A 16784-nucleotide genomic window follows, 5' to 3' on the forward strand; every position below is an offset into this window, starting at 1 on the left:
TATTGCTCAAACTAGTTGATGCGTGCTGTCTCCCCTCTTTCTATTTAACACATGGTACAGGGACAGTTTTCATGGGGTGAAGTGGCCACAGACCCCACGTGGAACATGGCAGTGATTCCCAGAGGAAAGCACAATTTTCTTCAATGAGATACCATGTGCACCACTGGGGTGCATCTAATCTGCAGGGTGGCAACTCACAGCATTGATGATACAAATGTCAGGAGGGCTTCGCCTTGGACTTTTCCAAGTCTCACGGAACTCTTTTTAAATGTCTTTCATGCAGGAAGTATGTGTGGTTTCAGGGAGCTGTTAAATCAACCAAGGTCCTGGTAATGAAGGATTAGATTATTCAAACTCCATTAGCGGTCCACACAAGGTTGTATTATGAGTGCTTGTGTTAAATGAAAGAAATTAAGTTTTCTAACAGCTGAGAAGATGTTAAAGCTGACATGGCCCTGCATTGCTGACAACCCATTCTCTGCATTATACATTTAGGGACTCTTTCTCTGCACCCTCACACCTGTGGCTCCAAGGACTAATACCAAAATGCAGATACACAGAAAAAAGATTTCAACTCATTTTCAGGAATCATCTGAAGTGCTTGCATCTAGGCACTAAGAGGGAAATCCAGACCTTACAGAAGCCAAAGGCAAATTGCAGATGGGTTCATATTTTGAAACTGGGAGTTCAGCCTCAGGTTTCAGAAATCACAGCTTCCTGCTTTCCCTCTTTTGCCTTGCAGAATCCCTCCCTTGGAGAGGATGCATGTGCTATTGCTGCCTCTTTTGTATACTTTCTGGCCTCTTTGCTGTACACCTGGGGTTCATCCAATTGGTGCTATTTACACCCCAGATTGCTATTTTGTGCCTTGAGCTGTGTTTCCAAAGCAGGCTTTTGGAATAAGACAAATAGCTGTACTGAGTATTTTATGCTCTAAAAGTGAATACAGTCAACAGATGCCAGGATGTAATGGATCAAACTGAAGTGCTGTCTTAGTTGCTTCAGCTTGAAAGGGGACTGTTGTAGAAAACCGCAGTGATGAAATCTAAACTGCATTTGCAATTCTGTGAAGATTCCGGTCAACAGGGTTGAGAGCTGAAATTAATGGAGTGTGATGCTTGCTATAACAGCTACAGTAAATGTGATGGTTTCACAACCAAAACTCAAAGGGAGTGTTACAAAAGCACATGATGCTGAGTGCCTGAGGTACAAAACCCTGAGGGCCTTGAATATCAGAGGGAGAGAGAGCTCAGTATCTGGTATCTGTGTGAAAGGGAAAATCCAGCATGTGCTGAAGGTCACAGTGACCTGGGATGCTATGCTGACATGGCTGTGAAATAGGATGGGCTACTTCTTACTTTGTGAACAAATTTTGTGGGATTGGAAGAAATAATGAGATGAATGTGTGTGGTTCCTCTGAGGCTGTGCAAATGCTTTTGCTTCAGCTGGGCTGGATGCGTGCCACTGTGATAATACTTGCTGTCCCTTTCATCTCTGCTCTGCACCTCTTTCTGGGAGAGGACAGTGAACCTCCCTTTGTATGTGATCTGTCCTTGAAAGGGTGGGAGATCTCAGTGACAATTGGGTTGTAGTCTTTATTGTGTGCTGTTGTGAATTGTCTTTGTAGAAAATGCCATGATGATCTCCCTCTCTATTGCTAAGACTCACTAAAATCCTGCTGGATTCAGTGGGAGGTCTGGGCATGTGTCTGAAGCAGAACTTGTATTACCAAATGTTGGTGTCTTTACCATTTCTTGATATATGAAATTTAAACCCAGAACATTGTGGTTTAGTAGGACTAAGCAACAGCTGTCTCCTTAATTTCAGAGTCTGTGGTTTCCCCAGTGCTTTAATTTTTGTCTGTATGTTTTCCTTCTCAAATTCTTTGAAGTGTGAACAACTTTGAGAATTGTTACATCTCTGAGCCTGGACAAGTGAAGTCACTGGCTGTGTGAACCTTGTCCTGTTCATTTCATGAGAGAGCATCTTGCTCCCCTGTTCTTCTTGGCTTCCAAATATCACTTTCAAAAAAAGCTCAAAGCAAAATGACTGAACCATGCTGGGCTTCTAGGTAGCCAGCAGAGCTGAGGAGCAGGAAGAGATTAACTGGATTGGGACATGACCATGTGTAAGCGGCAACAGGTAGTGTGTAGCTGCTCCTAGTGAAGAAAGCAGTAGAATCCCAACTGACATGAATCCATCCTAACAAAATGTTTCCTGGCATGAGGGATGAATGCATGTTCTCCTATTTGATTATGTTGCTGGATAGCTAGATGTTTATCAGCATCTCCATGAGCTTTCTGCCTTATGTTGGGCAAGCATCTCTTAACTTTCCCATAATCTTATGATCTGTAGTCAGGTGAGGGCTCAAGTTGAGCACTTCAATGTTTTCAGTGTTTTTGTTCACTTTATTTCTTATGCTTCTCAATTATTGCCATATGTTGAATTTTTCAGGTCATGAAAATCTTAAAATTAACAACAAAACCCCACAAAACCTGAGAAGAGATCTTCATGCTGTGTGCAGAGGAATTTTTCAAAAACTCTCTAAATATTAATTCATATCCCTTCGCCTACAATTTCTTTGTTGGAAGCATCCACTAATGTAAATCTCTCTAATTCTGAGAGTCAGAAGCAGTTCAGACAGGATGAATGGATCCACATAAGGCAATTTGCCATAATTGGGAGAGCAAGCACTGTCTCTTTGCTGAGCAAACATAATCGTGTGTTTGGATTTGTCAGTGAAGTTCTTTTAAACACTGCTAATCAAATTTAAATCTTCTTGATTTATTTTTGGGGGCATCTAAAATTTAGTATGTTGCTTATTGTTTTAAATCCAAATAGAAGCAAATAATGTTGAACATAGTTAATTGCACACAGTGCAACTGAATCTAGCATTTAATTCTGAGAACAAAGCAACCTTTGAGTTTATTTTGTTTTTAAAGATAGTTCATCCATCAGATGGATACTTGGGAAAAAGAAAAGAAAATGCATTTTCATAACAAACATCTCTATATCCTCCATGTCACATCAAAGGAAAAAGGTAAGGTGATATGAAGTAAAAGTTTCATTTTATTGCACAGAAATATATATTGGTAAAATAACTTTGTAACTTGTCTTAGCAACAGGAAAGAGAATTGAGGCAGTGTTGGCTTTGTACTCAGCTTCTCATATCGGCCACTGAAATGTCTATATTTTTAAAATGTAATTTCTTGTTATTGCTATCATGAGCTACCTGTTTCCACTCTGTTTCCAATCACTCCTGGGTTTCTGAAATTCAGTTCAGAAGTTGAAAAGAAATGTCTGTCCAAAACTCCAAGACTCCCTCAATACATGCTTTACAGTAAATGCTAAAATTACTGTAAGTTTTATTACAGACATCATTGAGGTTTTCTGTTGTTTGTCATCTCCCAGGATCAGAAACCAATTTGCCTTACAGGTCTTAGTTATGTGGTTGGAGGGCAATTGCACAGTCCAGACAGGACTTCTGGGAAATCTCCTGCCACTGCTGGAGTTGAGCGCCTGAGTGCAGATGGTCACTTCAGCTGTGAAATGCTTCTGAACCCTGTGTTTGTTACTTTTGATTAAAGTATTTTTTGGCTGCTCTGGGTGAAGGGAATGCCTGAGAAACTTCAAGTTTCATGAATGGGGATCTGCTGTGAAGGTTAGATAAAATTTCTCTGAAGTTGGAGAGAAGGCTGATGCATGCATCTTCTAGACATACATTTGCATGTTTTCCCCAGTGAAGACTGTAAGGTATCAAGGCAGATCTGTAGTCTTTTATTTTTAGAGTTAGTAACAGGTCAGACCATTCCATTTGATATCTAGATAGTAACACAGTTTATTGTGGATGACACTGAAGAAATTGCCATCTTCCTCTAGAAATTGCTTGTGTCAAGTTTATAAAGAATGTCATCTATTTCTGCAATATGAAAAATAAGGAAGAGTGATGAAAAATATGGAGGAGTGATGAAAAATGACACTAAACCTAGAGCCATGTGAGAATGACTCAGATGCCACCCCAGCCACTATGCTTCCAGGTACAGTGGTTCTTGCCTTCTCAGGTAGTGATCTGCCAGTGTGATACTATGCTGTACCTCTCAGCACAAGTAATTTGTAGGTATTGTTAGATTAATTTCTCAAGTAGGTGAACTGATGAGGCATAGAAGTGTTACAAGCACATAGTAAAGCTCATAAATTTCATCCTGTGACTAGGCTTGCTTGTGAGGAGGAACGTGGCCTGTGTTGTGTTGGGCTGCTACTCATTCCCTGCTCTTGGACTGAGTGTATGACTTGCTTGCTGGTTTTAAACTAGCTTTTATTCCAACACACAAAAATTTCACTGAAAGTTGTTTTGAGTTGCACAGCTCTTGAAAGGAGCAGGTGTTGATGTTTATTTTAGGAGAGACACTGCCACTAACTTTAAGGGCTTTGGACCAGGTCCTTGGTGAGGTGTGTGTTTTGCAGAAGTATTTAAAGTCAATTTGTATATCTCAGCATGGCAGGTCTTCAAATGCAAGCACAAACCAAGGGCACAAACATCAATTTTATTGTATCTTCCTTTTTGGTGTCAAACTGAGCTCTTGATCCCCGTCCTGGGTTGAGATGGCAAAACACCAACTGTCCAGGACAGTTTTAATTTTACTTTCATTGAAATAATGTATGTAAGTGAAAAATATCCTATTTGCTCTTCTTTGACAACTCAGGTCTCAAAGGACTAAATCATAACTAAATCCATATTTACATGGCAAAATTCTCCCTTCTTTTTCTCCTTAGAGGTAAGTTCCAAACATTACTTCCAATAAAGGTCTGCATGCAGGAAATAAAACCCAACCTCTCTGTCCTTCCTGTTTCTCTTTTAATTTTTTTTTTCAGATTTTCAGATGACTCCAAAAATGCACATACTTGGATACTCTTAAAATGATGCTGTTAACTGTCACTTACCAAACAGGCTCAGCTTCCCATAGGAGCTAGTCCTTTAACAGCTGTCTTGTGGTTGTACTCTTATTAACTCTCTAACTGGGAAAAGAAAGATAAATGCAGCATCAGACCATGGATTATGCCCATAATGAATGGTTAGGCATATACTCTCCATGGCAGCCTGCAGAGTCATCTGGGTCTCTAAGGAGGTTTCATGTTGTCTTCATAATGGATTCTGTCTTTGTTCAGTTTTCTGACTGTCCTCAAATTTTTATTTGGAGAAAGATCTCACATAATATGATCGCTTAAGCCATGTTGTGAAGAATTCCTGCCCCATGGGATGCCTCAAGCCTCAATGTTTGCGTCCTTTGGTGACGGAGGTTGTTGCCACAAAAGGCACTTTCGGAGACAGGGACCTTGAGAAAAAAAGTCTGGCATCAACAACTATGTTGTGACCTTTTCATCACTGGAGTGCCTGGCTGTTGCTCTGCTTTATTGGTCTGAATGTTTTCCAAAGGGGGAATATGGAAGGTGGTAGCAACAGCATGAGGATTATTCTTAGATGTTATAGCCTTGTTTGGAAGTGGTGCAAAGAAGGGGAAGAGGAACACATGAGAGGCAATCACTGAAAGCATAAGAGATCTCTAAGTGAAATTTCAGGCAAAATTCTCCTAAGTTTCTAAGTTTTGGGGGAAAAAGTTGATCTGAAAGGAAGAAAGAAACATCAAAAAACAAATAGCTAGCAAGCCTAATGCCAAAAACTAAATTACTTCAAATTAAGAAAGCTTTTTGCTGTGATCAATGGTTTTACAATATAATTTGCATCAAATATAATTTTGAAATGCAAAACTAAAAGCTCCAATTTTCAATGTCTTCTTTTTAGACAAAAATATGGTTTCTACAGGGTACAGCTTGGGAAATGTGACTTATGACATCAGTAAGCAAATGGCATATGTTTTTTCAGGTGGTTATTTCCCAGTGTCTTTCTATCCCTCCTCTTCATGTCTATAGAAGGCTCAGGGATTCCTTCCAGGCCTTTATAAAATTACACTGTTTTTCAGAATCATGGGCTAGCAGATGGAGAAGAGAAGTTGTCATCAGCTAGCCAAAGTAAACATAGCTGTGAAGAGGTTTCAGCAATAACTATGCATAATTAATGGAATTCACTCATCTTTCAGTTAAACTTCAGAATTACATAAATCTATGATTGTACCTGAAAAGTCTTCCTGTGCTCCTTTCGGGTGCTTCAGTTTTTGTTGGCAATTTTGTACAGAGCTTCATCGACATGAAGAATGTGAGGTTTTGGAGCAAAGAAGAGATTCTATTTGCACCTGCAGGTGCCTTCAGAAGAGCTGGTTTGCCTCTGCTCTGTCGGCTCCGTGGTGGGAGCCATGGGGTGTCAGTGCCTTTAAATGTGCCTTTGTCCTGAGGTGAGTGACAGCCTGAATGTGACACTGATGAAAGGAGGTAGCAGGGCAGGCTTTACATGGTCTTTTTCCCAGGATTAAGCAACTTCTGAGCTGGTTTCATAGGGTTTCATGGGTACAGAGCATGGATTTGAGCCAATTTTCATTGACCCAACTATGCTGGGCACTTCTTCACCATTCTGTGAAAGTCCTGCATAAAAAGGTGTTGGTAAAACCTGACACGTTGACTTTAATTTTTCAAACCCCAAATTCCCAGACCTGAATGGGAGAGCAAATATCTAATGGAGCTGAAAAATAAAAATTCCTCAAAGTTAACTAGAAGATCCAGGGACTTGCTCTGGGTAATGCTTTCGCCTACCAGTTGATACACTCTTGTTGCCTGCTCAGTAATTTGTCAGGAACAGGGAAGAGGAATTCAGACTTGGCAAGCTGGTGCTGCAGACAGATTTTGTCAGATGAAATCCCAGTAGACTTTAGTCCAACATCAACAGCTCCTGAGCTATCACATGGGAATGCACAGGGAGATAAAACCAACATCCTAAAGGGTGGATTCTCTATTTTAAGGTGCAGAGAAGGGGATCTGGCTAATGTAGATTTTTTCCTTTCTTTGCGTAGTTGTTCAGAGAAATTATGGAAAATGCTGGTTCCAAACACAGATACCATTTATTTTCTTGAATTCTTCACTTTATCTAAAGTTGCTTAACTTTTCTCTCTTGCCTTTTACTACATGTGAAGAGAAGTTAATTCTATCTGCCTTTACCTCAGAGGGATTGTGAGGGCAGAGTTTGGAAAAGAATTTGCTGTCTATGCAAAGAATCCACAAGTGACTGCAGGGGAAAATCCACCCAGACCTACCGTTGGGAAACTCCAGCACCAGCCTACTGCTTTCTGGAAGTGGAGTGTTCTGTTACATAAACATCCTTGAAGCTTTGCAGAAGGGGTGACATTCACATGTGGGGCCTGACTAATTGGGCTTTGTGTGTGAAGAACGGGGATGGAGAGGATAAGGAAATGAAATCCCTAAGGTGCAAGCTGGGCCTCCTTCTTCCCATGGCCTGTACTGTTGCTTACGTGTTGGAAAGGGGTCTCAGAGCCTCCTGTACCACTGAGCTGATGACTGGGAACTCTGTGGGCCCTGCGATCCAGACTGCATCCTAACTCTGCCCTCCCCAGCCATGTGGGAGGTGTCCTGCTCAGAGCAGCAGCCAGTTGCAGCAGCCCCCAGCAGTTACTCAGAGAGCATCCCTCTGCCCAGAAATTGCTAATGTCCCTTCATACTGAAATCTGCATTAAGTCAGTGGCCCTGGTCTATTTAGGAATAGAGAGCATGTAACTCTTGGCTGCTTCTACAAATAGTGGGAGAAAGGGGCTATGAATTTCAGGAGCTCCAAGTTGCTCCCTGGAGGATTCTGCACTCTTCCACTGATGATGCTGGGAACCCAGATCCCATAGTTGCTGCTTTGATGGCCAAGTTTAGGTGGTACCAGCACCCCTTCATCGAAAAACTCACTCAGCACCCAGGGCCCAGTTCTCCCCAGTTCCATGCCTTGCAACAAAGTAGAACTGCAGCACTGTTTTAAAGTCACCACTTTGTTTTGCAGACACTTTGTAGAACTTTATCACTAATCCTGACCAAACAAATAGCCCATTTCTTTCCCCATCTCTTTAGGGAAGACTATGTATACCAGGCATGTAAATAACTTGGTAGTGTCTACTGTAAAATTCACGTATATTTTTCTATATGTTATTACAAACACAGAATAATGGTCTGCAGGTTTTCCTTTCTGTGTAGCAGCTCTCTGGGTAACAGATCAGATTTAGAACTTGAGATGTGAAAGGAACAGATTCACAAGATGAAAGAGCCTGTGCTAAACTGGTTAGGAAAGAGTAAAATCTGAATTCCCAACTCTTTTTCTTTTCACAGCTGTTAAGAGTTCAGTGGGTTGAACTGCAATCCTTCAAGTTCATCTGTTGACTCCAACACAAAACTATTATAAACTGTGCCTCTAAAACACGTGATGAAACATTTCTTGAGAGCTATTTATTCCAACTGCAGCAGAGGAAAGTTTTCAGAACACCCGGCATTTGGTAGAGGAAAGGTCTCTTGAGCTTTGCAAAAGAAGGAATTATTTGCATACCGACGTAAGTTGCTTTTTGATTAAGTTTTTTTCCTGTATCATTGAACAAAATAATACTTCTAACTTTCCTCCACCATGGAGATATGATTAAGTAGCACAAAACTGTGCTTAAGTGCCTAACAGAGTATTTCTATATAGTATTCTTTCTTTAATTATCTGGATTGGGTGTTTTATAATGCAGCTCAGAACTGAAAAGAATTTATTGTTATGGATTTTCTTTCCTTTAATATTTTCTGTATCTTAGTAAGAGTTCATTCACTTTAAATAGTATTGCAGAGATGTTACAGACTGTGAACTTCAATCAGGTGTGGGGTTTGCAGGCTTACAAATGACAAGTAGTAAGGAAGAGTTTGGGGTGATCTTTTTTCAGATGTTTCTTTTACATCTTTGCTCTACAGTCTGATCTTACATTTCCATTCACATTCTCATCCAGACTTTAGCTGTGGTAAAACACTTTCCATGCTGAAGATGGACCATGCAAATGTGACCCAAGCCATGCTTGATGCTGAATCCCGCAGCACAGAGAAGAACAACAGCAACGAGTATTTTTACATTCTGATAGTCATGTCTTTCTATGGGATCTTCCTGATAGGGATAATGCTTGGCTACATGAAATCCAAAAGAAAAGAGAAGTCATCCAATTTGCTTCTGCTCTACAAAGACGAGGAGAGAGAATGGGGTGAAGCTGTAAAGCCTCTACCAACTGTAGCAGGGCTGAAATCTGCCCAGATCCCCATGATGCTGAACATGCTGCAGGAGAGCATGGTGCCATCCCTGTCCTGTGCCATCTGCTCCATGGAAGGCAGCAGTGTGAGCTCCGAGTCCTCCTCCCCAGATGTGCATTTCACCATCCAGGAAGAAGTGCTGGATACTGAACTAGGGGAAGTGTCAGAAACACTTCTCAACGAGAGCAGCGAGGGGTCTGTGGAAAACATCCATAAGAACTCCTAGCACTTGCAGGGCTCCCCTTGATCAGCTACCAAAGCGTGAGTGGAGCTCCCACTAAGAACGTGTGGTTCTACTTTTCTGCTCTTCAATAAACTCTGAACAGGTGTCTGTGCCCCTGGGTCCGAGGCATTCCTCAGGGCTGGCAGGACAAGGAAGCAGTGGTATCCAACCCCAAAGTGTAACTTGCACATAATTGGGTTGCTTAATTTTAATTTTTCCATTATTATTTTTTACTATGAAAGCTAAGAACAAGGAGAATATACATGTTTTTTTCCAATGAGGTAATTATTACTGGTATGTCTCTGCATATTTCAGATTTCCGTAAATATCTGGGAAATGATTAGGGAAGTTACCCTAATGCAAGTGCCTGGTTCTTAAAGAATGATGGGTAATGCTAATTCATACAAAACTGTGATAGACTAGAAGTACTTTTCCTGTGTTTTTCTTATGACAAACCGCAGCCAACAGCAGATTTGCTCAATGAGACCTCAAAAGCTGAAAACTTGTTGATATTTTACTTGAAGGGACCTACGTCATGCCTGGAGACTGACTTTAGACACAGAAAGAGTGATTGACAAAGGAGAAAAAAAAAGGCACGAAAATTCTGACATTTGTAAAGCCCAGTTTCAGATCCGTGCCATTTATGTCTGTCTTTGCTTAAGTTATATGTGCACTGGCTGGGTCAGATTCACCACCTTCTGCTGCAATTCAGCCTGTGACTGAGTTACTAGTAGAAAAAGTGGGTTTGTTTTTTGCTTTGGTATTTTTTAAAAGATATGTGCTTTTGGTCACCAAAGGCAAAGATCTGTACGTTAAAGAAGATATTAAATGATCTTTGTTACAGGTTGTAAGACATAGAAAGGCTTGAACAAATGCTGCTCTGTTACGCCCCCTTGAAAAATAGGTGGAATTCCAAATACAATTTAATGTAGCAAAGGTGAGTTCCTGGCCCCACTGAAGTCATCAGCTCAGTCAGGGACAGACAGAAGATTTTGTGCTTCTCTGTTGCAGTTAAATTCTCCATTTGAGGTCAGTAAAACTGTACTCATTTACACGAGTAAAGAATCTAGACTTTCTGCTCTATTTAAGCCAGTGTAAGTAAACATTGCATTACATCCTTTTTTAAAATCAACTTGCATGTGACACATGCAATTCTATAAAGCTATTAGCAATTAGGTTTTAAAACACCACAAACATCCCCCTTCTCCTCCCCCCCCCCCCCCCGTTTAATGGTACTGTGACATTTTTCAACTGGTCATGAAATTTGTTACTAAATTATTGCACTTTTAAAAGAAGTAAAAATTAATAAAAAATAAAAATTAATATTTCAATCATACCTTATATTTTATAATAACTTATTATAGTGTTTTGCTTAGTTTTAAAGCATGAGGGCTGAAGAGCCTGAATCTAAAGCATTGCACAGCAAAATATTTGCAAAACGTCTCCACGTATTTCCTGCACTAAAATAGCTCTGTGATTTATCCACTGGCATTAGAGCTGGAGAGACGGCTTGAAAAACATGAGCTCTGAACAGCAGAAATGAACTGAAGCTGGAGTGTGCTGTGCTCCTGCTGTTGGGAAGGGCGAAGCCTAAGTTGGGCTCAGAGGGTTAATGTGATGTAGGATGCCTCAGGATCAGGGATCGCTGCCTCTCTCTAACCACAGCAGAACAAAGGCTCCATTGTGCTCAGAAAGGGCCTGATTCAGGGCAGATTGAAGGCAGTGGGAGTTTTTCCATCCACTTCAGTGAACTTTGGATCAGACCATATAAAGCTTTTTGGTAGATTTACTCTAAAAGGGGCTGTTTTAAGTTTGAAAGAAGCCAAATTAAATTTGGCACTTTGCCTGGAATCACTTGAATTCTTAAACTTTCCAAATGAGACTGACATGCGCGAGTTGTCACATTTTCCATTGCTTTCTCCTTCGTCCTTTACTTTTGGTATAAATGTATTTGTATCTGTAAAAAAATGATGTATATAATTTCTAACATTGAGTTGTATATAATTGTCTCATGTATTTAAAGTTTATTGTTTCTACTGGCACTAATTTTATTTAAATAAAGAAACACTTTTCCTGGAAAATTCTCCATGTTTGTTCACTACGTCAAATAGATTTCCAGTAACAAGGCTGGGCACAATTTCTACAGGATCCTTTTCTTGGCCTCTTTTTGAAATGAATCCTTGTGTTTTATAGTACTGCAGCATTGTGGGCTGCCCACTGGGCTGAGCCAGGTACTCCAGATCCGCCTGTGATCCCTGTTGGCTCATGGGGGCACTGGACATCGAGCTCAAGTCCTGAGTGTGTGCCGACAAGGCTGCAGGGACACTCTCCTGCAAGGAGCTGGGGGTGCTGCTGAGCCACTGGGGAGGCTGGCAGAACTGACAAGCTGATGTGGAAACTCCTGTTGCTTATTCAGCCTCTGGAAGAGTCTGCGTTTTGAGTTTTGGGTTTAGACTTGCATTGTAGCAAATCATATGGGCTGGAGTTGAGATTATGGGCAAGTATTTGACACAGATCTCTGGTCCCACTGGATTTCCTCTGCTTGGCTATGGTATGTAGTTGGCTTTGTCACAAGCTTTGTCCATGGGTCTCACTGATACTTTGTTGTTTCCAGCATTACGTATAGGAGAGATTTTGGGATTCTGGCTCCCAGTGCAAGGATAAATGTTTAGAGGCAACTCTGCATTTCCCTAAATCTGTCAGGCTATGTACAAGGTCACCAGCACTTGTATGGGGTAATTTAAGGTTGTTTCAGGAATCAGATTGCTATAAAGTTACATCTGCTTGCTTTCCCACAAAATGTGCTCCCCTGTGCTCTGCTCTCTTCACTCACTCACTCCCTGTTAAATAATTCTAGGGACTGGTCACGAGCTTCTGTGGAGTTAAGCTGCCCATCAGCAAGACTGTGTTTCCCTCCAGCAATGTAATCTCCCGGGACACCCTCAGTGTCCTGGAATGGTGGGTCAGTCAGTAATTTGCATCTTCCACATTTACCCATGCCGCTGTCTCAGTGTTTCAGTGTTTCCATTGCCACAATAATGAATCAAGAGACTTCTGACAGCACTGGTGATAAGAAGGAAAAACAGAACAAAATGTAAATTACAGCTCTACTTTATGGATCAAAAATCTCGCTTATTCCAGCAGTTTCTTGCAATAAATTGAGCTGCTATAAAGAGAAACACTGTGTGCTTTGGGGTATATTTACACTTGAAGAGAGCTAGTAGGCACGAAAACGTGACCACCTTCTTGCAGATTGATGGAAATATCCTTGGGTGGAGGGGTTTGAGAAAGCATGTGGATAGTTTTGTATGTACTTGCCTTTGTCCTAAGGCATTTATCTTTGTCCAAATTAGTATTTTGATGACAGTAGGGGAAGAAAAAAGCCAAAATATATTTTAGTTCTCAAAGTTAGTTGCATCTACAAGTGAATGCAATGATACCTTGAAGATATCCCAGTGATCCAACACTGCCAGGTATCTATTGTTCCAAAATAAAAAGAAACATTGTTAATCTTCAAAAGCTACCAATGGAAAGAAGAATATTTCCCCTGTTAATCTTGTTTTGAAATCTTTTTGACTGCTAAGGAATAATTTTTTTTTCAAAAATTAATAACAGTTTCAGTGTGAGTACATTTCAGTAACTGAGTTAAAACAGATTCAGAGCTAATAAAGACAATGATAATTGACTGTAATTTGACTAAATGGACATGATTTTTTTTACAAATGCATTGTCTCTTATAAGAACACAGCAGCTAGGCTCCCATTTCTTGGCAGTGCTATACCTCACATGTTTACTGAAATAGTTAATACATACCCTCTTTGACAGAAGAGTAAAAGATGGCTCCTTGTGGCCTATGGACACGGTCTGGCTCCGGGACCCACTGTAAATAAAAGTGCCACCTCTCAAGATTACCACATTGGGATTTGTGGTAGTAGCTGTCCTAAAATCCTACCACTGGATCATGTACAGATGCACCTGTGAGGTTAGTCTTAACAGATTGAGCCTGCTGAATAGTTGAAGTGGAAATGCATAACTTGTCTCTCCCTCAGGCACAGAATCTCCAAAGGTCTGCCAGGACTGCTATGCTCTGGCCCAGGGAAAGACTTAACCAGAGAGGGAGGGTTAATGAGAGAATCCACTTGCTCAGAACCAGAGCACAGGTGGTAAGATGGTGGTAAGTAAGGCTGGGAGCCTCATGTGTTACAATTCATTGCAAAACTTCTCTGCCCAGCTCGGCCCTCTCACAGTGGGTTCCCCTGGATCTGTCCCTTTCTCAGAAAAGCGCCCACACTTACTCAAACAATCAAATCAATTTTCAAAGACTTGGAAAAGAAGGAAACATAAAAACTCTAACAGCCCTTTCTGTTTCTAGGTCCTAAGTGTATGGTACTGGACAAGGATGGTTGCACTGCTTGAGGACAAGGAGCACACAGGACCCCAGTAAAGACTGTGTTTTTAGCACAGTCATTTCAACCAACAGATTAAACTGCCTGCCTTTAATTTCATCTTAAAATTTTACAGTTAGGAGGAGTCCCTCTCATGAGATAGATGAACATTCTCAGAGATGCTCAAAGATGCGTCACAGAATAGCCAGTTGCACCAGGTGCACTTGTGCCAAAACTGGACCATTACCTCCTGTGGTTGTTGACCTACCATGGTCACCTTATAATCTTTTTGGACTTGCTTCAGTGGGAAGATAATTTCTTTCTTAGTTCACAGTTAAAGTACAGATTGAAAATATCAGGCTTGTATCTAAGAGGAATAAAAGTCAATAAAATTGTTTAGGCTATTTTTTTAATGCACTGATCATATTTGCCACTGTGTATTTGTTGATTTGGTTTTGTATTCTTTTCATTTTCACATGCCTCTGTAGTTTCTACTGCAAACAGCCATAAATAGATGCAAGATGAGCCACCTTCTTAGTGCATTGGCACTTCTGTAACCAGCTTAAATAGGCAAGAAAATGGAAAGTAATAGAAAATCAATAAGTATCAGTTTTTCAAAACTGAATTTTGTTTTGTTTTAGTTTGAGTAGGGTTCTAGCTTGTATTAGGCCAGGTTAGACTGAGGCTTTTGTCACAAAAATAAGTGACTAAAAGGAGGATAATAAAGGCTATTGAATGGTGCATTACAGGTAATGTTCTCAGCTCTCTCACCTGGTAATCTGTTTAGCTGTCCTGTATGTCACTTGATTATCAGATGATGCCACTTATATTGCTGTCTGTGTGAATATGATACATTCCTGATAGACATGTAATGCTTGTGAATCTCAGATGAAAGATAAGGTATAAATATAAACCATTTGCCTACCTACTAATGACAATTTTTTTGCCCTTGATACTATTAGATGTGAGAGTAGCCACTGCTCACAAATGCCAGTTGCTAGCACCAAACTATTTGAGCTCATCCTCCCTCAGGTCAACAGAAGCCATATATCAGGACCTTTTTCCTTGGTTGAAGAGCTGATGAGCAGGGCTGTCATTCTGGGATGTGGGAGACTAAATTCAGTTCCCCCTTCTGTTCCAGGTTCACTGTGGCACTCTGGAAAATTCCTTGCTTTGGCTAAGACTCTCATTTATGAAGGTCACATGTTCACTGCCTAAGGCTAATGTGAGAAAAATTACACTGAGAATTTCAGACTGCTGAGCTCTGATGTAAAGTGAGAAAAGGCAGATGAGTTGTTCGTGCTTGGAACAGGTTTTCTCCTTTCCTTTTACTTTGCAGTCAGGGGGACCCCTTGGGTCTCAGCATAGGGGCTAAGGAACGCCATTCTGTTCATGCCCCAGGATGCTGGGTTATACATCTGGGTTTTGTGGGTTAAAACCAATTTTTCCTGTATCATTGTACTCATTGTAATCTTTTTAGTAAATTAGTATTCTAACTTGTAATCTCTCTTGAGCTGAATTCATTTCTCCTGCAGGTTTATCTTTAAACTGGCACACTTGTAAAGTACTATCGTCAGGATCAACGAGAGCACTATATTCATGTCGAAAGAAGAGACCATAACATTCATATAGAATAGGCAGAACTTTGGGATTAAAAGTGTCCTGTATAGCAATATTTGTGAGCTACATGTGTGCCAGGAAAGGATCAGATACCCAGGAGTTTAGAGTAATAGTACTGGACTCTTTGAGTCTTTGTATTTATTTATGATGTCTAGACAGACATTGAATTTTCCCTCATTTTTCTGTTGAGAGCCATGTCATTTTGAACAGGGAGAATCCAATAATTGGACTTCTACCTGTATATGTGTTCCTGATGTGCTTATTTTTTCCCTCTTACTACCATTTTTCTACAGGACTGTAGCCCAGGGACATTATTTTTTCAGGCCTATCCTTGCCTTCTTGTTCTCTACTGCATGAAAGACATAGCTTAAGGCACTTAAGTCAGGTTGAATGGAATTTTTTTCTATTTCTTTGCATTTTCTCACCCTGACTGCGACCGTCTCTTTTGAGTATGGTAGTACATGCTCTTGTAACAGCTACACACACTGATTTACTATTACCATTAAATTTATAGCAGCCTGGAAGCACAAAGGATTGTGTTAATTTTTCCTGTTATAAAGTAGGGCTCAGAATATGTAAGTTCTACTGTGGGTCACTGTTTCAAATGCAAACCCAGGACAGGACTGGTGTGGGGAGTCAACAGGTTTTGCACTACTGGATCTATGAGACTGGTTCTCTCAGCACACCAAAGAAAGTAGTTTGAAGACAAAGAGGAGACATTTTAATCTGAAAAAGCAGCAGCAAGCCTGTAAATTGGGTGATGCAAGTTAGCTACTGAAGTCATTGGCTGGTGGGGAAATGGTGGAGCCCTCTCCCCCCCAACCTCCAATTCAGGCATAGCAGGAGCAACGATGATCATTGACTCTCCCCATCTGGTATCTGCTCACCAAAACACCATCCCAGCCGGCACCACTCACAAAAGGCTCCTGGGCCACGAGGGTGGAAGGTACAGGGGGTCACCATCCCCTTTCTTATGCTGACACTGCTGTTGGAGGGTGTACTTCTCACAAATTTTACAGTCAAAGTGACATCAAAGTTTGGTGTGGGGAGGGACGTGACCCAGGTAGGATTTGGGGAGATAACCCTGCATGCCACTCAACCCCTCCAAGCCAGGAAGTTGTCTTTCAAAAACAATGTCACTCCCTTTCACTTTTTTCCCCCCTTTTTGCTCCCTCTGGCCTCTGGAAACATGTACTTTATTGCTACACAGCAACTTCCCTGAACTCTATCTGTAAGATTAATGGTTTATTGAAGAACAGGCAGGATTTAGATTGTCATCAAGAGACCCATAAAAGTAAGCATGTAAAAAGTGTTATGGAAACAGAATGTGGCCCCTTGGAGTTTTCAAG

The 16784-nt window shown here is 40.9% G+C and overlaps 1 protein-coding gene across 1 annotated transcript; it reads left to right on the forward strand.

Annotated features, from left to right (window-relative positions):
* Window positions 1–8389: 8389 nt before the first annotated feature.
* KCNE4 (potassium voltage-gated channel subfamily E regulatory subunit 4) lies at window positions 8390–11511 on the forward strand. The gene is made up of 2 exons (XM_071566335.1): window positions 8390–8486; window positions 8916–11511. The coding sequence occupies exon 2, from the start codon at window positions 8942–8944 to the stop codon at window positions 9431–9433; it is 492 nt and encodes a 163-aa protein (XP_071422436.1). The 5' UTR covers window positions 8390–8486; window positions 8916–8941; the 3' UTR covers window positions 9434–11511.
* The last annotated feature ends 5273 nt before the right edge of the window (window positions 11512–16784 follow it).

This window comes from Pithys albifrons, chromosome 11, assembly GCF_047495875.1.
Source record: "Pithys albifrons albifrons isolate INPA30051 chromosome 11, PitAlb_v1, whole genome shotgun sequence".
Classification (NCBI taxonomy): Eukaryota; Metazoa; Chordata; class Aves; order Passeriformes; family Thamnophilidae; genus Pithys; species Pithys albifrons.

Coding starts and splice junctions, on each gene's coding strand:
- KCNE4 (XM_071566335.1), top strand. CDS start 8,942: ATGCTGAAGATGGACCATGCAAATGTGACCCAAGCCATGCTTGATGCT.